General features: G+C 31.0%; 1 protein-coding gene across 2 annotated transcripts; it reads right to left on the bottom strand.

Annotated features, from left to right (window-relative positions):
- Positions 1 to 3272: 3272 nt before the first annotated feature.
- Positions 3273 to 19542, bottom strand: LOC134725947 (broad substrate specificity ATP-binding cassette transporter ABCG2-like). Of its 2 annotated transcripts, none has more exons than XM_063590264.1 (17): positions 19133 to 19542; positions 18453 to 18512; positions 14727 to 14841; positions 13254 to 13406; positions 12051 to 12208; positions 11275 to 11426; positions 10593 to 10676; positions 10121 to 10181; positions 9459 to 9567; positions 8876 to 8941; positions 8389 to 8474; positions 7611 to 7700; positions 7166 to 7290; positions 6486 to 6640; positions 5597 to 5686; positions 4726 to 4781; positions 3273 to 3724 (listed from the first exon to the last, which is right to left on the bottom strand). In XM_063590264.1, the coding sequence occupies exons 1-17, from the start codon at positions 19327 to 19329 to the stop codon at positions 3571 to 3573; spliced, it is 1911 nt and encodes a 636-aa protein (XP_063446334.1). In that variant the 5' UTR covers positions 19330 to 19542; the 3' UTR covers positions 3273 to 3570. The 2 variants fall into 2 exon arrangements, with proteins under 2 accessions (XP_063446334.1, XP_063446335.1); XM_063590265.1 differs by having other exon boundaries at positions 14740 to 14841; positions 19133 to 19268.
- Between the last annotated feature and the right edge of the window lie 3907 nt (positions 19543 to 23449).

The raw sequence follows: 23449 nt of genomic DNA, 5'->3' as shown, positions 1-23449 counted from the left end.
ACCAAAATCTACTAGAACACGTGGGCGTGATGTTAGGGTTGATGTAGAGGCAGGTTGATATCTGATAGTAACGAATCTTGATCAAGTAGAGATGTCGGACCGACCAATCCGACCTAAATTGCAACCTACTGCTAGTCCATAAAGCGGAAATGTCGATATTTAAGTGAACAATAGCAGATATGAACCAGATGTGGTAGAGTGCCAATGTGACAACTCTCAATCCAAGTAACAATTTTTAAAAGTAACAATTATAGGCCAAGATACGGCCTTCAACACGGAGCCTTGGCTTACACCGAACAGCAAGATATAAAAGGCTCCAAACATTACTAGTGTAAAACCCTTCAAACGGGAAAACCAACGGTCTAATTTATATGAAAACAATTGGCATGGTTGAGCCGTTAGAGAAAATGGACAAGAAGTACCAATAACACACAGACAAACAAAACCTGGAGAGAATTAAAATATTTTATAAGAAAATGACAATGAAAATAATGGTCGTAGTATAAACGTAGTCAGGTCGTAAGAAGAGCGCGATGAGGACGACAAGGGCGTGCTAGAATCGTTCTATTGTCGTGAACAGCGTGGTATAGTCGTAGTAGAAGCGTAGGTTGGTCGCGGTGAGAATGTGATGATCGTCCTGAGGTCGTAATAATGTCGCAATGAGATCTTAGCGCAGTTTCTCCCAATAGAATCACGCTTTCGCTACGCTCTCACTACGATGGCACAGCGACCTTTGCGATCTTACTACGATCTTAGTGCGCTCTCACTACGCTTCTACTACGACCTGATTTCGCCACGACCGCACAACGTTTGTTTTGAACATGTTCAAAGTTTGCCACGCTCATCACGATCTTGAAGACCTCACCACGACCGTGATACGACCTTACTGCGATCTACACGATCCTACTACGATCATCAAAATTTGCATTTTTTTTCACAGATCGTAGTGCGATCGTGGCCTAGTGGGACTGGGGTATTAGTAAATACATGGGCACACTAACATCATTTTTTTGGATTACAAATTAAAAAAATATATTTAAAAAAAAATACTTCAGGACGACCATTTTGTATTCGGTATTCGTGTGGTTGGGTTTAGGATGGGGGAGTGGGGTTCACATCTAAAGTTGCAGAATATTAGTTTTTATTCTGTCTTGTGCAAAGTGAATTATTTTCAGTTCCTACCATGCCAAGCTATTTATTTTCAAAATCCACCTGCCACTCTAATTCTTTAAAATAAGAAGATATATTATATAATGATAAGTAAATCTACATTCTAAGGGAATTAACTCAAACTTAACAATTTCCATATTGCTATACCAATGGTTATTAACATTTGATTACAGTAAAAGTAGTGTTCGAAACCTTATGAAATGTGTGAATCAGCATCATAAGATATGAGCTGAGATTAGTTATTTATTAATTTTAGGAGATGTTAGATATACACACAAAACAACGGCTTCAAGTTGATGTTATTGTTTATACGATGTATACCCTCACGACACTTACCAAAGAGGAAATCCTTGATAATCATAGGTCTGTTCTTTGTTCCTTTGGTATTTCAACCAAAGATGAAGAACTGGATCTTCCATCACTGTATTGGATACCTAAACTACATAAGTGTCATTACAAACAACAGTATATTGCTGGGTCTTCCAAGTGCTCCACGAAACCCCTTTCTAAATTATTAACATCCATTTTATCAGCAATCAAAGACGGGCTTCAAAGTTATTGTGAAACTGCCTATTCTAGAGGTGGCGTGAATCAGATGTGGATACTTAAAAAATCCAAACATCTTTTAGAGTACATACAATATAACTCTCTTTCATCTTGTAACAGTATTAAAACATTTTTCTACTCTTTACACAAGTATTCCACATTCCAAACTAAAAGACAAATTAAAAGAGTTGGTATTACTTTGCTTCATAAAAAAGAATGGCCAACGTAGATACAAGTATATTGTCTTAGGGAAGGGTAAATCCTACTTTGTAAAGAATCATTCTGATTCAAACAAAAAATTCTCTGAAACCGATATTATCAACATGCTTGATTTCTTGATTGACAACATATTTGTTCCGTTCGGAGGATGTGTTTTTCAACAGACTGTCGGCATCCCAATGGGAACAAACTGTGCCCCTCTACTTGCTGACTTGTTTTTTTATTATTATAAGGCTGACTTCATGCAGGAACTTCTTAGGAAGAAAGATAAGAAGTTAGCAATATCCTTTAACTCTACTTTCCGCTATATAGATGACGTTCTTTCACTAAACAATTCACAACTTGGTGACTATGTGGATCGCATCTATCCCATCGAATTGGAGATAAAGGATTTTACAGATGCAGTTAAGTCGGCTTCATATCTTGACTTACATCTAGAAATTGACAATGAGGGTCGGTTGAAAACAAAACTTTACGACAAAAGAGATGATTTCAGCTTTCCAATTGTGAACTTTCCATTTCTAAGTAGCAACATTCCAGCAGCACCTGCATACGGGGTATATATCTCCCAATTGATACGATATACCCGTGCTTGCATTTCCTATCATGATTTTCTTGATAGAGGGTTACTGCTCACAAGGAAACTATTAAACCAAGAGTTCCAAATGGTGAAGTTGAAATCATCCCTTCGTAAATTTTAAGGACGCCATCACGAGTTGGTTGACCGTTATGGAATAACCGTTTCACAAATGATATCGGATATGTTCCTTACGTCGTAACTACAATCCCCTTTCCTTTCATGAATTTGACCTACCGAATTAGACTTTTTTACCGGATTTGTTATCACATAAGCAACACGACGGGTGCCGCATGTGGAGCAAGATCTGCTTACCCTTCCGGAGCACCTGAGATCACCCCTACTTTTTGGTGGGGTTCGTGTTGTTTATTCTTTAGTTTTTTATGTTGTGTCATGTGTACTATTGTTTTTCTGTTTGTCTTTTTTCATTTTTAGCCATGGCGTTGTCAGTTTGTTTTAGATTTACGAGTTGGACTGTCCCTTTGGTATCTTTCGTCCCTCTTTTATGTTTTATCTCTCAAACTTATTTTAAGCAATGTCAATATTTTTGGTTGATTTTTGCATACTATAAATACTTTTAGCCAATAGTATAATTTGCATCAATATAATAAAGAAACAAAAATTGTAAATTAAACATTATGAACGATAATTATCAACTTATACTTGCAATTATATTAAGAAATTCATTCCAAATCTTGCGATTGATTAATAACGGGATGGACAGAAGTTTTATATTTTCTTAATGATACAACGACCACTGTCCCTATAGGTATTTTTTCCATTTATTAATTGAAACTCGGGTCTTCAATACATTTTCAAAGTATCTGTTTATATTACACAAACGCTAACATACAATGGTTTCAACAAAATCAATCATGTTTTATTATTTTTCCCTATTATACACATTGGAATGATAAATAACTAATTTTTACTTAATCGTTTAATGAATGCCATTATCATAAGTATAAATACTTTTCGTATATGTATATACTATGTATGACAGATGGGGTTCATGCGTAATGATTTAATTTAGTTATTGCAATGTGTGTACTTTCGTGTTAGCGTATTTTCTTCATTCTTCTCAATTGAACATATGTACCAATAAACAGCAGCACTGACATGGAAAATAATGCGACAATATTCTGCCAGAAATCCCATTTCGTTTCATATGCAACATCTTGTCTTGTTAGATATTTGTTACCAGTGACAGGACTGGAAATATAAAATATTTTAGAATCAGTCCCTACTTCTGTTGATATAGAATAATACACACAAGATAACAAATACTCAGAAGTATAACCAATAGTATTTCCACTGACAGGGTGGAGCTTACGTTTTAATTTGCACAAGGACAGTCTAATTGAAGATGTGTGTGATAAGGATGATTGCCTATATAACTATAAATGATTTCTAATCACCTATCAGTGTCACCAAGCAGATATACAAATGAACAGAGTGTATGATATTGGACGAATAGCCAATAACTGGATACTTCATTGAAGAAACACCTGTCTATAGATGGACTGGTCTTAAATAATCGAACCAGATAAACACCGCCCAGTCAAATGACATAAATCAAGTAATACATGCCATGCGCACGTCAATCGGAATGGTACGTTAATATCAAGCACAGAAAGCAGATTTTCCTGTTAAAGTATAAGTTATAAAATTGAAAATGGAAAGGGGGAATTTGTCAAATAGACAACAACCCGACCATAGAAAAAACAACAGCAACAGGTCTCCAATGTATCTAGAAATACCCGCACCCAGAGGCGTCCTTCAGCTGACCCCTAAACAAATATATACTAGTTCAGTGATAATGGTTTGTGTTAGTATTATTCAAATATTTACTTGCTCATGTATTTGAATTTTTACAATGAAGATTTTTCTGTACTGGTTTCTTAAATGTCCGTGTTTGCTGGTTTTGATAATCTACTGAACAAATTTAAAAATGATGATAGTTTAAATCTCAGGAAACAATTTTAATCCAGTTGCAATTCTATTTGCCTGTTCTGGAATCTAGTCTGTAGATGTTGCATATCATTTGCAATGTTTTTCTATTTTTTGGAAAGAGATGTTTAATAGGGGCAGTTCTTTTATTGTTTCTGGTTAAATTTATTGGTATTTTCATTACAGCTTTGAATTAAAAAAATATTTATCGAACAAAAGGAAAAAAACCCAGGAAAACAGTAATAGTCTTTAAATTTACCTACCATAAGCCCTTTTCTTTCGTTAAAGTCATATCTTTCAATTCAATTATCTGTAACGCCTACAAAGTCATATAAAACAGTTACAATAACAGAGGGGGAAACACACACATTATCAAGACTTTACAATACCACCAACATTTTAGCAAATCATGAAACAGGTAGTTACAAATAAACAAAGTTTTTTTCTTCTTTGAAGTGTTTTATCTCTTGTCATGTAGGGTTCCATTAAGTTTACTATACGGTATAAGTCTTACACATTATTGAAGTCCGTACTGTGATGTTTTCAGATAACTAGTATAAGTATTCCCAATACAGATTGCCACATGATTTGGAATAAACATTGAAAAATGGGTGAACATGTGGGGAAGGGGACTGTCTAAAAACGGAACCAATTACTTAACATGTTTGTCTTGCAATTGTTTCGTAACATTATCAGAGGGCTACTAAAATCAAAACAGCAGTAAAATTTGAACGAGTTTCTTTCATTGCATTCTAGAGACACTTATTATATATCTTAGTATCTGGCATGCTCCAAATCTACAGGTATCCATTTTCGCGTCAACATTCCACTGGACTTTTCACTGTTATTTTGCAAACTGTAAGCAATTCGTCGAGTGTCAATAGATCACCATCGTTTGTACAACATTTTCATAGATCGTTCGTTTTTTTCCCTTCTATGTGTTATTTTGTAGCTAGTATCATAAAATATAATCATGTTATTATGCTTTAAAATAATCGAATAAGAGATGAATTAAATAATAAAACGAATAAATTTTGAGCGTAGACTGTGGTGAAACAGAAAAGATCCTTGTTATAGTTCTAACTAGAAATTATAAGCATTGGTTTTTTAAAGCTTAATATTTATAATACCTACATTAAGACCATATCTAAATAAACTAAACCATTTGATCCATCGTAACCAAGCTTGTATTGTTTTTATATTAACCAACAAACCACTAAATACCTGTAAAAATAACATTTGAAGTTAGTACTCGCTCTTTAGTGACCATTCTTATTAAAAAAACAGCACATGAAAATATTTTTTGAAATACCAAGGCTTATGAATAGATTGCATAAGCTGCATTTGGCAAAACCGTTAGGAATTGTTGGTCCTCAATACTTTTCAACGTCGTACTTTTTTTTGGCCTTTTTAACCTTTTTTGTAAGAGCGTCACTGATAAGTCTTTTGTAGACGAAACGCGAGTCGTCGGGCGTAGACATAAAATTTCAATCCTGGTATGTGTGATGAGTTAATTTAGTACAATTATAAAGCTCTTTGAATTACGAAACTAGACACAGGTGTATCAAATTAATTGTAGGAGTTTACTTTTTAGTAATGCCAGTTAGTGTTTGCTTACCAGGTAATTACAAAACAAAATGAACTTCCTAACAATAACTTACATTGAAATTATCACAAGTTGATTAAAATAAAATGACAAAATCTAAAGGAGGAATCGATTATAAAAAATTCCTTTTGTTCACATAATTTCCCTATAATGGAGCCAGTTTCTATTTATCATAGGAAATGTCTGAAATAGACCATACATCGTTCATTTTTACATAAAGTTTTCTCGTTTGAATTGTTTCCAGACCTTTTATAGCTGACTATACGGTATAAGCTTTGCTCATTGTTGAAGGCCATATGGCGACCTAAAGTTGTTAATTTCTGTGTCATTTGGTCTCTTGTGGAGAGTTGTCCTGTTTGCGATCAAACCACGTTTTCTTTTTTAATTCTTCATTCGTAATTATAGACACATTCTTACCATCATTAACACATATGTCACAGCAATCCACACATTAGCCATACCAAAATCTGTAACGCATGCGCTGAAGAAAAATGCAATGCTAGTTCCTGTCATAGCTACCATAAACAGTGTTAGAGCGTACAGAAAGAATTTCTCCATGTCCAATGTTAAACCTGTGAAGTATAAAAAAAATGACTATATCGATTCTGTCGTGATAGTATGCTTGCATGTTCGGACAACGGATGCAAAAGGTAAAAAAGATGAATACATTGAAATCTTGCCTTTGTCAAATATTACATCTGATAACAAAACATGAAAAGATGTAAACGGTAATGTTAGTTACAATACAAATCCGTCTTAATATAATTTAAAAAAATATGTCCTTCAAAAGGTTATCAACTGTTTCAATATCTCTTAAAATTGATACGGACATTCATTATTGTTAGAGGTACAATGATGTTAATTTTGATTAACAAACTTAAATCATTACTTGCTATGGCAATACGATGAACCTAAATAACCGGGATATATGTTCCATAGTTGGTGATGTTCTACATGCATCAACGTTAGGAAAGTAAATTCATGTATTGATATATAGTTATCAAAAGTACCAGGATTATAATTTCTTTTTATATTAGCCTTCTTGTAAAACAGTATATGTGAACACTTCTATAATAAATATATTATTTGTACATTACCAAGCATGAAATATGTGATCACAGAAAACAGAAATACAGGAATCAGTCTCATTGATAAAGAATCGCATATAATCTTAGAAAAGAAATATGCTGATACTCTGTAAAATCCACTTAAATGTTCATGTCTGTAAATAAAATTGATAAATATATTACATTTAATTAACAACTCAATGAATATTAACAATTTTTCAACGAGCAAGAAAGGGAAAGGAAAAAATAAAAGAACATTTAAACATATACTATTCTTGCTCAAATTTAAAAAAAAGTAAGATAATTTAGTATTCTTAGAACAGTAAAGAGCAAATCTTGACACAGCTTATGATTTTTTGATCAATTGTACTCTTTGTTTTAGCTATGGAGGTTTTTTAATTGAATTTTACATTTGTTCCATATAAATTTTGTTTGATAAATCTTGTGGATCTCAGTATTTCAGGTCTTTACTTACATAAAAATTGATCGTTCTTTGATAAATAGTTCTACAGCTGACAAACTTGAAAAGACAATGTTCATTAAAATGAAGAAAAAAGCACCAACTCTATGAAAAGACAAACAAGAGTTATTCAACTATGATTCAACAAAGAAACGTAATGACAATACATACTGCGATCGTTGTGATTTTTTTGTTATGTCCATAAATATTATTTTCGATAAAAACATTTTGAAATTCATTTTTTTCTTATAACAAAATGAAAATAAACTGAATTTGTTCCTTTTAAGTTAGCTAACGTAAAGGTTTGTTTTGGTCTATTTTTGATTCGCGGACGTTTTTTTCATATCACATACATGTACTAACAGTTTAGGCGTTTGCAGGTTTTGGAAAACAGATTTGATTGTATTTTCTATCTAACATTATTTAACCTTCATATAAATAAACTATGCACTTTGAATGTTGGAAGTTATGTATATTTCAATTCAGGCCAATGTGGAAAAAAAGTTCGTTTTAAGCTGCTGTACTTTGTTGATGTAGCAATTTTCAAGCCAATGTTTTGTCTTTTGTTAGTTTTCTTCTGTTGACAACATTATTGATTGCCTTATTCGTCTTATGTTTCTTTTGTCAAGTTGGTATCATATATCTAGTTATAAAAAGTAAAATCACAAGAATACTGAACTCAGAGGAAAATCAATTTGGAAAGTCCATAATCACATGGCAAAATCGAAAAACAAAACGCATCAAAAACGAATGGACAAGAAAATTATTAACTTACTGAAAGTCTTGTTATTACCTGTTCTGTATACCGGATTCACAATCCCTTTCCATCCGCCAATAAATAGCCCCAACAATAAGGCCAAATATTATTAAAACAAACCACTGAAAAGAAATGCACCCAAAAAAAAATCAAAAAATCACAAAAAGACAAAATTTAGAAAATTAAATCATTAAGGAATGCAAATAAATAAAACACTTTCTGGTTATGGTACTTAGATCTTTATTAACTAAATTTATATGAGGGATAAAAAATGTACAAACAATGTGTGAGCACATACTTTGTTGATTCGATATTTATAAGATACATGTATTACAAATATGCATACTATAAATATAAACGATTTACGTATTTTTCTATTGAATTCATCACTTTTAAACAATGGTATGCGCACAGAACTAGATGACACTATTAGATAAATTGACAGTAGGAGCAATCTTTATATTTATTGTTTTGTTGGACTGGAATGAACTTTATTAGAAAAGCCGTGCATTCTGATACTTACGTGTAAAATTGAAAGTTGGGGATTTCTCAGTGAATTCAGTAAAGTTCTACTTGATATGACTCTAAACTGAAGGAAAAAGAACAAATATAAATAACATGGTTATGCAAACATAGAAATGATAATGATAAAAAAGGCATCAACCGTTTATGTTGTTTCAGTAAAAATTGTAATACTTCCGAAGTACCTGTGATCATCCTCAATTTTGGTAAGGTTCGTGTTTGCTTATACTCTGGTTTTCTATTTTGGGTTTGGTAAAGCGTTGTTTGTCTTTTGTCGTTTTCGAGTTTCGTTTTTGTTATTGACAGGTTATTGATTTTTGAAACCATGAAATCAAATATGAATGAAATTACATTTTTCTCGCAATCCACGAAAATCGGTAATCACGTAAATAAATGAACTCACTGTACCTACATAATTGCAAGTAAGTTATCATATGCTTTTATTAAAATAAATAGTTATATAGTTTGATCATCTTTGTATGCTGATCAGTAGAACATTTTTGACGGATGGTTTGACATCTAAAAAAATTAAAACACTGTTTGTAACAGTCTACCGGGGGAAATATTTTCTTTATGTTATTTACCTGCTTGACAAAGTTAGTGGTATAATCTACTTTAGGTGATATTTTTAAGGTATTTGTATCAAGTGCTTGTCGGTACTGGTAAAGTATAGGCTTCATTAAATTCTGCAATCTAACAGAAATAAAAAACATAAATTGATAGCATGCAATAATAAAAGTCTATAACGTGCAGTCATAAATACTTGTATTGACATTAGTACCTTACTTTGTTAAGCAGAATATGTAAATGAAAATGTAAATGAAATATTTAACACCGTCAGCTGTATATAATTTGAAGACTAAACGGAGAAAAGAAAAACGATAATTGTCAAATGAATTATTATAGTTTGCATTCTAATTAGAATAGATAATGTCTTTGACTTGGTCACATACCGGTTGTTTATCTTTCTGATTAGGAAACATCTCCATATTCTTTTAATCAGAAAAATTTATTGAAAACTAACATTGCATGTGACTTCTTGATAAATTTCGTTTACAACCCGATCAAAATCGCAATGCTTGACTATTCTTAGTAATTCGTAGTGACAGCAGTGATAACGATGTACCTCAAACTTAGAGCCAATAAATAAGAATCATAAGCTAAAGGTAGAATGTTAGCAGAATGTTAAAAATTAGATGTATACTCTTATTATTACGGAGGGATGTAAAAATCCAGAATTACTTACCTGGAATTTAATTTTGATTTCCTGAATGATGATACAATTTTCTGGTGTACATCAACAATGTCTTAAATTAAAAAAAATTTACAAGTTATGTTTTTTAGACACACATAAACGATATTTTAGGAAGGATAAGTCTTAAATTAGTACATTCCATTTGTTCTTTATAAAAAGAGAAAAATCTATGCAAAGTTCATTTTATACAGCCCAACACATTACGAGTATGAATCGATATGTAGGTCCCCATTAAGTCACACCGAGAACAAGGTACAAATATCTAAAAAAATTAATCGTATTTTATAAAGTTGCATAAATCAAAATATACAAGGGACTCCAAACTAGCAAAATAGGCATGGAGTTTGAGGCGCATTTATCTGAATTAAAATATATTTCTGCTATTATGGATCCGCTTTTCAAATTATGTTATGAAATTATTTCTTGAATTTATCTGTAATGATAACAAATAATTTATATTTACTTTTATCCTTTGTGTTGACAGTCGCTCCATTAATAACATCTAGAAAGAAATCAGGAGGATTGTTGTGCTCTTCTATGATGTATCCTACAAATTTCAAGGAATATGTGTTTGAAAATCAGAACATATTGTAAAACTTGATGAAATGTATCATCTCTATAGACAGTACCCGTAAGTTTCGTTTTCATAACATGAACTTATTTAGAAATTGTGAATTAAAATGTAGATAAAAATACTTCGACTGTCAAATATGCTCTTATTTTTATTTTTAATGAGCATATGTTTACGAACATAGATATAGGAAGATGTGGTGTGAGTGCCAATGAGACAACTCTCCATCAAAATAACAATTTAAAAAAAAGTAAACCATTATAGGTCAATGTACGGCCTTTATATGTCAATATTAATTTGCTGGAGGAATAATACAAGTCACATTCCGAAACTAAATGAATATATGTCCTACATAATCATTGTACATATGATTGGCATGTGAACATTTCCGGACATATCTAATTTTTAATGTCAATTTTTATTGCACTGCTTTACAAGCATTGCATTTCGTTTACTGAAGAAAAGAAAATATTATTTTTTAAAGAGCAGAAATTGCCCTTTAAAATTTTGTATACTAGTCACTGTTTAAACTCTATATATTTATGTCTTACAAAATATACTATAGACTACACACCTATAGACTGGAAGTAGTCCAAAGATTCTTGAGCAGGTCCATGATATACACATTCACCAAGGGATAATAACATTAAACTGTCGAACAGCTTGAAAATAGAAAATCTTGGCTGATGAATGGAAAAGACAACTGTTGTTCCATTTTTTGATAAACTAAAAAAAATAAAATAATACAGAAATAACACTACCTGAAATTTACATATGTCGCGATACATATCTACCGTGTTTGAAAATCTTGTTCAGTAAATTTTCAAATACATTTAAACCTTAAATTAATTTGTCAGTACTAGTATAAAGTAAAATCACAAAAATACTGAACTCAGAGGAAAATCAATTTGGAAAGTCCATAATCACATGGCAAAATCAAAAAACAAAACAATAAGTTACTGATTTCACATGCCTGTACTGTTAAAAAAATTATGGCTGAATTGGAAGAAAATCAGACATAAAGATAAAAAAAATGTTATTTGTAAATAATCAAATATCAAAATGAAATTGAGGAGTAATGTATGGTATGATTGCCTATGAAACGGTTACCCACCAAAGATCAGATGAAATTGATGTAAACAATAACATTTTCGTGTAGTAGTCGGTTGAAACTTGGCTCCGGTTGCGTACGGCCTTCCATAAAGAAAAAAGCATAACATTTTGGGAGAAAACAAATCCAGGTTACCAATTAAATATCTGATAACTAAATTACATTTCTGATTTCATTCTAATTTGTTACCTAATGCGCGCTACATACAAACGTTTTGATTTGTCTAATTGTATTTATACCTTTTTAATAATTGCATAACTGAATAAGCTGTGTTTGCATCAAGACCTGTTGTTGGTTCATCTAAAAATAAGACATGGGGTGAAATAATCAGTTCCATTCCAATATTTGTTCGTTTTCTTTCTCCGCCAGAAATTCCCCGACAAAATTCGTTTCCAACCTACAGAAATAAAAAAAAAAAACATATCTAAACTTTCTGGTTGAAGATATTGATGAAATATAACAGAAAAGAAAACGTAAATATATCTAGTAATTTTATAACAAATCAAATTATATACATATAGATTCTTACATTGATACCAGTGGATTATCGGATTTAACTATCGAGATTGGATAAATCCAATAATCCACGAGTAACTATGTAAGAATCTGTTTCTCTAATGATTAAAAAGACATTTTATTTGTTTGTTAACCGAAAATCCCCTTCGAGTGCCTTTTACATTGCACGAAGTTGTCAATTTCATTTACACCTGTAAGCATATTTTGATTCATTCAGTTAGCTAAAAAGGTCATGACCCTTAAAATCATCCGATGATCTTTTGAGATCACCAGCAACCACACGTTGATTAAATTTTTTTATACAATTGGTTCGGAAAGGGATAAATTCCAATAGAGTTAGAGAAATGTACATATTTCATTATTGGAATTATGTTAATGTTTAACACACTTTCAATGGAATTGGGTTTTGTTGAGGAAACCTGTTATGCGGTGTCGGAACTGTGTCATTGTTAAGGCCTTTTAAGGAAGTATGATATTGATTAAATTTACGTATATGTAATATGTAGCCATTATCTGCGGTTATTCCTATTTACCATCGTATCAGCACACTCTGTCAGCTGTTTCATATATGTCGAGCTTTAAATATTTTCTTTACATGTATATTGTTTTTGTTCCCTTTGACTTGATATATTTCCAAACATATGCCTTAATAGATATAGGAAGATGTGGTGTGAGTGCCAATGAGACAACTCTCCATCCAAATAACAATTTAAAAAGTAAACCATTATAGGTTAAAGTACGGCCTTCAACACGGAGCCTTGGCTCACACCGAACAACAAGCTATAAAGGGCCCCAAAATTACAAGTGTAAAACCAACGGTCTAATCTATATAAACAAAACGAAAAACGAGAAACAAGAAACACGTATATATTACATAAACAAACGACAACTAATGTACAACAGATTCCAGATTAAGTCATATTTACCTTCGTATCAGCACAACCTGTCAACCCAAGTTCGTTTATAACATTTTGTATCTTTTCCTGTATATCAGCCTTTGTGATATGACCGGGTAGTCTGAGAGCCGCTGAAAATGCAAAGTTTTCTCGAACAGTCAGTCCGCCCATAACAACATCATCCTGTTAAAATAAAATCATAATTGTATTCTTAAAATGATTATATAATTCAATATTTTAATTTTGGAAGTATATCATCAATTGATCTCATTTTTTTCTACGTGATATTCAACATGTTTGTTATCTTAAACATTAATTCTCCTGATGCAAAACAGAAGTAAAACTGATTTACTGAGTACTAAATACTTTTTAGTGTCATTTGCGTGTTAACATTACCTCTAAGACTCCAATTTGGTTTTTCCCAATGCTTATCCAACAAGAATGTGTTCTAAGTACACGGATACCCATCTCGCACTATCATTTTCCATGTTCAATGGACCGTGAAATTGGGTAAAAGATCTAATTTGGCATTAAAATTAGAACGATCATACCATATAGGGAACATGTGTACTACGTTTCAAGCTGTTTGGTCTTCAACTTCATCAAAAACTACCTTGACCTGAAACTCCCCCTTTCATTTTCTATCTTCAGTGAACCGTGAAATTGGGGCCAAAAGTCTAATTTGACTTTATAATTAGAAAAATCATATCATCAGCAACAAGTGTACTAAGTTTCAAGTTGATTGGACTTCAGCTTCATCAGAAACGACCTTGACCAAATCTGAACACCTGAAGTGGGGAACGGACGGACGAACGAAGGCACATACCATCGTAGGTGGGACATAAGAACAGATAAAAGAAATTGTTGACAACACCATGAACAAATAGCATTAACATTATCTGCGACCAATTGATATCTAAAAGTATTCCATGTCTGTTGGATCTGCATTCCTGATTTCATGCATAATTCGTTCCATAGAAATACCGGATGTATTATGAAATCAATCTCTAATTAAAACAAATTCCGGAAAAGGACAAATTTTACTGCTAATTTAAATTAATTTTGCTTATTTTCCTTTCATTATTTTGTTTGATAATATTTGAACTATCGGCAGTAAAACAAAAACAAGATATCTGCCAACATCTATGCCCCTTTACAATTTCTGGCTGCTCTACAACCATAATTGATACTATCATAGTGTTAACATAACACATTCAAGATATTAAGTTTATTGAGTATCGATTGGTTTAAATAATTAATCAAAGGATATTCTATGAAAAAAATACAATAAAATCATCTCAGAGGCAATATCAGAGCCAACAAAATAATTTGAAAAAAACCGATCCTTAATCTTTTTGTTAAAAACAACGAAAATTCATATTACACAGGAAGTATTATTTGTGTTGTTAAAAAAAGATTGGGATATATTGCAGATGGATCCGAATATTCTGCACCACTATGTGCACCAGTCGTGTTTCTTATTATAATTTTTCAAATATGTACCTGAACAACATACCCGACCATACATTTAAAATTTTCTGGAGGAGGTGATCCATTGAACAGTAGGTCTCCACTAACTCTCAGTGGTTCTTTCCGTCCTGCCAATACATCTAACAACCTATGTAATAAAGAAAATATCAGTAATTATCGCACGTTAATCTTTAATCCAAGTAAGTTCGTCACTTAATTAAACATTTCAGTCAGTACATCTTATAGCATGCTTTCAAATCAAAAGTGATATTCAATATCACCTTTCGGTCATTGTTCTCAGGTGCCAATGGTGTGTGTATTTGTTGGGGTTGATAGTTATCAAAGGTACCAAGATTATAATTTAGTACGCCAAGCGCGCGTTTCGTCTACATAAGACTCATCAGTGACGCTCATATCAAAATATGTATTAAGCCAAACAAGTAAAAAGTTAAAGAGCATTAAGTCCAAAATTCCAAAAAGGCTAAGGTAATATATGGCTGGGATAAGACAATCCTTAGTTTTGCGAAAAATTCAAAGTTTTGTTAAAGTCATAAGAAACGAGTGACCGGTGAAAAATAATGTTCTTCTAATTCTTGAACCAAAGCATACAAACATCATAAACTTAGTCTTCTGTTCTCGAATTTATCATTTTTTTCGTGTAAATTTCGTATAATCGTCAAATTTTTTTTCAATCGGTCAGTGTTGTTGTGAAAATATGGCAGGTAATTAAAGTTCGTGTTTTGAAGCCGAAGTTTAACGATTGTCACCTGTTTGTCAACAATTGACGAAAAATAAACAAAAAAGCATGGCAATTGAGCACGTGTTTAACATGTAAATACAGATAATAGTTTATTTTAAGGACATCCATGCGTATTGTAGTCACCGGATTTTTACGAGATGGGTCACACTGAGGTCACCTTGCATACGGAAAATATGTCGGGGGAATTGCTTGCTGGAAGGAAGCAATTCAAATAAAGTAAACTTCTTCTAAATATGAATAAATTAAAGAGTTTTCTTCAGAAAAAAGTATATGTACATAAGTTTTATAATGAAAACTATCCATTGAGTTATAAAAAACATATGCATTATGAGGTTTCTTATGACTTTAACAGTAAATTTGTAAAAATAACCACATTATTGACATTGTTATGTTAACACCGAAGTTTTAACTACTGGGCTGTCGATACCCTCGGGGACGAAACGTCCAACAGCAGCGGCATCAACCCAGCGGTGTACATAGTAATCAAAGGTACCAGGATTATAAGTTAGTACGCCAATCGCGCGTTTGAATTATTCAATGTTTAAGACTAGAACCCATCGCTAGAGTATGACGTTTAAATTAAGGCAACATATATTTTTACAGTCCTTACAACTTTCACGTTACTATTTCAAGGATCAGCATTATTCATCATTCAGCTAGGTTTTCAAAACTAAAGTTTTATGTTTGTTATTAGATTAGAGAAATACGCAGGTAAAACTTTAATATAAATCTAATTAATTTTATCATAACTGGTGAGTGCTAAAAAAAAGGTGTTATCCTGATTGTCTAAATTTGTGGAAAAAATCAGTTAATCAAATCTTTTGGGGCTTATTTTCCCTGATATATAAAGAAATATGAATGCGAAGAAAAGGTTAGTAAATTTTCTCTAAAATACATCATACTTTTAGGAGAAAACCCCATTCTGATGTGCACAAATATTATATCAAATGGTGATTAATAATTTCTATAAATCAAGATGTCCAATGTTATTGTCAATTAGAAAGAATTCATAGAATTTATAAATCTCTGCAGAAGACAACTAAACATCCTTTATATTATTTTTTATAAGTTAATAAGTTGGATCAGCTGTTTATTTCCCTGGATAATCAGTGGAGTGTAACAGGGTAAATCAAGAGAAGCTTGGACTCTTGGTGAAATTTTTAACAAGCAAGATTAGATGAATAAATATTATTTTGTTGATATTTTTTTTTTTATTCAGTTGTAATAATTGGTAATGGAGTGAAGAAATGAATGCACTTTATTGCAACGCGAATAAAACATTAAGAATCTATTTTCTTATATAATTCAAGTTCTATAAGATAAATAACTTATCCATAGTCTATTGAAATAACAGTTTGATAACAACAGTGCGATAGTTTTGATAAAAAAGATGTAATATTGCTATTTTTAACAATATAAACTAGCTTTGTTATTCTTTCTCTGATAGTTATCATATCTTAATATTTTTAAATTCTGGATGTAACGCGTCTTTTGATAGACTGACGTTATTTTGTTATGAGCCCATAGACCTAATTTTGTCATGTGACAGTGACGTAATCAACGTTTTTTCGTGTTTTTTTACGGTTTAAAAAGGAATTTAAAATTAAATTATAAGAAATGACTGTAATATTTTTTCTGTCTTTTCGAAATAACATGAAAAATTTGGTGCACACTGTTAAACAACCCGCTACGTGCGTTATTCAGTGTGCACCAAATGTTCTATGTTATTTCTTCATAGACAGAAAAAATATTACAGTCATTCCTTAATGAAAAACTCATTTGTTCATGATATCCATTAGAATAAATAACTAATTGCATTCATATTCAACACAAAACAGAAGTGTATATTTTATCCTTATGTTATTCACACATTTTATAAGAAAATTATTTATCCGGAGGCATTTAAAATGTTACATAACGTTGCACTATTTTTATAAATAAAAAACCTTGTCCATTTTAACAATGTAAACAAAATGTAAGTATCTTTCCTCTGATCTCCATCATATTCTATGAAAAACAACTCATCAGGATAAACAAAAAGATTTCTATTCTTATAAAGATATAATTATTTTCCTATGAAACACAAAAATAAAGATTAAACCTTTATCTTTTAATTATTCAAATATTATAACAAATAATAAATTCTCCGGAGGCATTTGTAACAACTAATAACATTGCATAATTTTGATCAAAGGAAGTTTTTTTTAATAATACGTCTTTTCTTACTTTATTAAAAACATTACACCCTGATTTACAAAAAGAACTAAAATATGTGAATTTTAAACCATTTTCGTTAATAAATGAGTAGACTGGTTGTTCATTTTAATTTTACACTTTTTGAAAAGTTGGGCGAGTCGGTACACAAGAGAGGGCGTTTTTTTTTTTTTTATATAAAATGGCAATCTAGTGTGGCCAGTAGGGTGACTTGCCTACATTTCATATCTACTCACCGTGTTTGGGGGTCATAAAGGGTATACAGTATATAGTAATATATAAAGTGTATTTTAATGTTTGTGTGGCGTTCTTAACTAGATTTTATGAATTACAAATGGTTTTCCAAAAAAAGTACGTGACAATATGTGCATCATTTTAGAGTTTGAAGTCTTTGAAGTTTATTCTTTAGTTTTCTATGTTGTGTCATGTGTACTATTGCTTTTCTGTTTGTCTTTTTCATTTTTAGCCATGGCGTTGTCAGTTTGTTTTAGATTTACGCGTTTGACTGTCCCTTTGGTATCTTTCGTCCCTCTTTTAAAGTTAATTAAATATATGAAATCCATATCAATTTGATAATATTTATTATCCCGCAGTAGTCAATATACGCATGTGCAAACACATTTTATTGCATTTTATTTAATTTAGATAAGACACAGGTCATTCTGACAAATTAAGTAATGGTGTTAAAAAACTATATTTAAGGATAAGCAACTACAAATTCAGCCTGAAATGAATTGGTATTATAAAGTGTATAAACTTTTTTCATATGCTTATAGAGAACTTACGAAGATTTTCCACAGCCAGTTGGTCCCAATATAGCATTCATACCAGGCATGAAAACTCCACTAAAAATAAAAAAAAATAATCGATTTATATAGATAAGAATTTGTACATTATGTACTTAAAAATATATATATTTTTTTATATTATTGTTACTTAATTTTTTTTCAACCATATTTGGCGTCTAACCATTGTGATTAGAGTAATTATCTTTTTTTTTTACACCCATCCTTTATTGTATTCGTATAAAATATTATTAACGTGATCAGTTTTAATTAAAACCTTACGTATATGTTCGATAATAGCCATTGTTGGCCTCGAATACCAAGCTCAATGTTCGGGATATAAATTGTTTTAACTCGATGAACTTGATGTAAAGACATATTAAAAAGGTTTTAGATTATAAATCCGTATAGCTGCGTAATTATCCCCCCCCCCAAAGAAGATAAAAATAAATATACACCATTTCAAATGAAAAAAAAGATAAATCTAATAACTTTTTTTTTCAAATACTGAATATTGGAATTAAAAGTAAATTAACACGACAACTATTTTTAGTTTTTGACATTTATACCAAAATTGAAAAAAGGTCGCTACACTAAATCTTCCTTTCCGATATTGATATTTTATTTACTGAATATATGTATAAAACTTGAATACGTTATTCAATAAAGTCAGAACTTACTCAATTCCTTTTAGTATGTCCTTTGATTCTATGTTCCTTGGACATAATTTGGTTTTGACATCCACTCTATATCTGATATCATGACATGTTATAGTTGTTAACTGTTTATAATCAAATGCTTTCACACGAATCTTGACCCTCGCAGTGTTGCAGTCGTTGATAAAAACTGGGTTAACCACGCAAGTTTTCGTTTTCATTTTGATTTTAATTGTTCTAACCTAACACATATAGTATGATTTTTCCTAGACGTGTTTTCTAACCATCTCCCGAAGACCGAGTTCGATATGTATTGCTTTAATGCATTTGGGTAATAATTTAAAGGCATTCTACGCAGTTGTTCTAGATCAAACGAAAGAGAAAAATTTCCTTTTCCAGTAAAATTATCATAATGCAGTTGTCGATATGCAATAGCAAATAGTTGAGTGTAATATGCATTCATCCGGAAATCTTGTTAAAACATTATATGACTGTAATTTTCCCCTTGGACATAAGATATATGTTTACATTTTCTTATTAAAATACAACTACTGATAATATACGATAAATACGCAGTTATTATTTATCTCCATCCCCTCCAATTGTCTTTACATAACTTTAAACGAAAGAATTCAACCATCAATGCTTGGTGTTTTAAACACTGAATATTAGAATTAAAACTAAAATAACACACCAACAATGTGATATTTTGAGGAAACGTTTTACGGAAAGTAGAAGATTTGGGTGTTACTTTGAAATTGTATGTTTCCGAATGTATGGAATTTTCATGAACTCAATAAGTAGGTCAATATAAGTCATTGATTTGTCATAATTATACTTTTTTTTTTAAATGCGCAGTTGAAAAACATTATACTTTTCTATGACGGGACTCTGATATTTTCTCTACATTAAATGAATTGTTTAAAACGTCTAATCCAATCGCTGGTTAAAATTTACAAAAAATAATTTAGTACAGCTTGTCAAGTCTTCAATGTTAAAAATGCGTACATTTGAAATTAAAAAAGCATCAATGAATTCCTTTTTATTTGATTTTAGTTTCATCATTTTTATTTTATAATTTAGTTGTTCAAATTAAGGATTTATTCTTTGTAAAAAAAATCATTCATCTTTATTGGAAACTGGTTTCGATTTGAAATATTGAATAAGATGTATGTAGTATTAAAAAAATATAAAAATATTTCCATTGGAGTTTTATTGAAATACAGATCTAAAAAATTGTAATAAAAAACATATTCGACAAATGACCAATTATCACATTTAATTTAGAAATGCGCGTCGCGCATGAAGTAATTATTAGTATTGTACTGAAAAAAATATTATTAGTGTTTTACTGTAACGAGATAAGTATTATTTTTTTCGATACCTAAAATATTTGATCAGTTATTCTTTCTAATACATTGACAGGTTAATTGACATACGGTAAAACTCTCGTTTATACACATCATGTTTCGTTTTGATGCCCTAAAGCTTGCAAATAATCGAATACATTTATTAAGGGATATTTACTTGAATGTTTTAGTTTTATAGCACTTTAACAAATAACTTATCTTTCAGTGATCTTAGAACTGATCCATATCTTAGAATTTCAGCTTTGCAATATTATATTTTTTATAACATTGAAAGTATGTTTAATTATGAACACGTTTACTACGAACATTAGTGACCTGATTATAGTCCATTTGATTTCTATAAATCTTCAGAAATTAATTCTTAAAAATTCATTTTTACTAATAAATATTTTTAGATGATGAAAATTTCCATGGGTAATAACTTTTTTATGGCTTGCAATAAGTAGAGTGAAACACTTTAAGTGATTTCAGTGCAACATTAACAATAGAAGAGCAATACTAAAAACCTAAAAGGGGTACATGCCCGTATATGGTTTTTTTATAATTGTTCTTAAATTTAAAAAGTTTAATTGCATTTAAACTTCTTCAGGTAAGAGAACTCATAAAAAAATGCTCCAATAAAGATATGAAGTCGCACTTAAAAAATTGTATGCCTGACCTGATGCATATTGACATGCTTTTAAACAAATCATTCACCTCTTACTATCGATCAATTAGGTATACATGTAAATACGGTTGTGAAAAAAGTAATAATTAAGATCGATCAAGATAGAGAAGTTCGATTTTTAAGATTTTTTCATGTAACAGTCGTTATATTTGTTTCTGTGCAATAACTTATTTGTAAGGTTTCACTAGGTACGAATCCAGGTTCAATCCACTTTTTTTCACAATTGAATTTTCTTTTTAAATGAGTATTTTTGTTATTTTACTTTTTGGTTAACTGTTCTTCCATTAGTTTTTCAGTTTAGAACAATTTTTGCCATGACCAAATACAGATAATGTGAGATAATTTTAAGCTTTTAACAAAATTAGTGATTTTTTTTAACGTGTTTTGTTGTCTATGCTTAACAATGATTAAATATCGAACGTTATTTTTATTAAGTAAATTTAAAAAATAGAATTACTCACAATAGCAATGAAAAAAGAAGACATAATACATAATAATAAAGGCAACAGTAGTTTACAGCTGTGCAATGAGACAGTGACGATCTAAATGAACAAGCAACTATGAAAGTGTCGAATTTGTTTGAAAATATGAATACTTCTATGTACCAAAAAATACATATTCAAGCGCGTTTGTTAATAAAAACATGTCCATTGTACCATTTTCTCAGCATTACCTTCCCTTCCCATTCCATGTAAAAACGTTTTGACGTTCAACCTTAGCCCATAATGGTTTACTTTTATAAATTGTTATTTGGGTGGAGAGTTGTCTCATCGGCACTCATACCACATCTTCCTTTACCTATTTATACGCTGCTTTTTAGCAATCTGAAATCATCCCGATTCGATATATAACTTATAATGACTGCGGAACGAAGTAATTCTGTTTTTACGCTCAAATACCACAGAGACAAGAATCATATAACTTGTCTGAAAAGGAAGAGTTTTTAACCGAATAAACTCCGCAAAAAATAACGCACGTATAACGTACTAAATTCTAAACCTGGTACCTTCGATAACTATTAATATATAGATACTATGATGTACTATCATATAAAAACTAATAAAGTATATAAATTCCAGTGAAATGAAGTTTAATTAATGTCCGGGTAAAGGTGGCACGGCAGTATTTTGGCCTATAGGTATAATGGAAGCATTTTAAGAATTTTCATCGCTTTCTAACGCTACCACATATTCTACATACACGGTTAACTGAAGTACTTTTAATATTATATTCAGAAATGAATTTTAATATGTATGATGACCTAATGTAAAAAACATGAGCAAAACCACAGGTGCCACGTGTGGCAGGATCTGCTTACCATTCCGGAGCACCTGAGATCGTCCCCAGTATTTGGTGGGGTCCGTGTTACTTAGATTTTTGTTTTGCATGTAATGTCTTCTGTAATATTGTTTGTCTGTCTTTAATTTTAAGCCATGGTGGTGTCAGTTTATTTTCAAATTATGAGTTTGACTGTCTCTCTGGTATCTTTCGTCCCTGTTTTACAGTTGTTGCTTTTTTTTGGAACCTAAGACCAATAGTGCTTTAAGGTCTTGAATCATGCAGTAAATACACAAAATCTGAAACAAATCTCAAAAAATCTTTTTCATCTGATTTATCCCTCAGTTTTCGAAAGTATGTTCAGTGGATACTGTATTTGTGTCCAATCACACTGTTCAGATACATTGACTTAAGTAGGGTACACAAAAGAGCAAACTAAATACTGAAATTTAATTACTATCGTGCCAACTCAAACTTATCACCGAATTGTTCCCTGTAGTATAATGTCGCTTTTGTGACATCATGAAAAGGATTTTATAACTGCATAAACATTTTGGGTGCCACAACGCTGACCAATAAAATAAGACCAACAATTATAAAATACACATTTGTCTCTTGATAGCGCAATTGAACTGTTCTCCTATATCAAGATTGATATACCTTATTTATCTAAACCATCTAAATTACTTTAAAACAGAAAATATTTTAGTTCTTGCTTTACCAGGAAATAAATAAGTTAGATATGCCACAAAATTATATAAGAAACCGTTTCAGTTATCACAATTATCATTTTCTTCAAACCTTCTAAAAAATGACGATATGAAACATGCAATAAAAACATCAAAAAATTTAAATTTCCGAAAAAAATAAACGGGAACTTCGATTTACGAACAATTTAATAAAAATATCGATTATTAGTTTCATCGGTAACTATAAGGAGCTAGTTTTAAATATCAACATCGGTGTTTTATCTGTTTATTATACGTATAGTAACACCACCAAATAATACTTTTATAAACTTTAAGC

This window comes from Mytilus trossulus, chromosome 7 (assembly GCF_036588685.1).
Source record: "Mytilus trossulus isolate FHL-02 chromosome 7, PNRI_Mtr1.1.1.hap1, whole genome shotgun sequence".
NCBI classification, from domain to species: Eukaryota; Metazoa; Mollusca; class Bivalvia; order Mytilida; family Mytilidae; genus Mytilus; species Mytilus trossulus.
The sequence above is the reverse complement of the archived record's forward strand: the minus strand, read 5'-3'. Positions and strand labels throughout refer to the sequence as shown.

What these genes read in the sequence shown, in the direction of transcription:
- LOC134725947 (XM_063590264.1), bottom strand. Translation starts at nt 19,329, where the DNA reads ATGAAAACGAAAACTTGCGTGGTTAACCCAGTTTTTATCAACGACTGC. An exon ending in TGGTCGGGTATGTTGTTCAG is followed by an intron (nt 13,407 to 14,726) that starts GTACATATTTGA and finishes TTATTTTAACAG; the next exon opens with GATGATGTTGTTATGGGCGG. An exon ending in GTTATGCAATTATTAAAAAG is followed by an intron (nt 11,427 to 12,050) that starts GTATAAATACAA and finishes TATTTTTTTTAG; the next exon opens with TTTATCAAAAAATGGAACAA.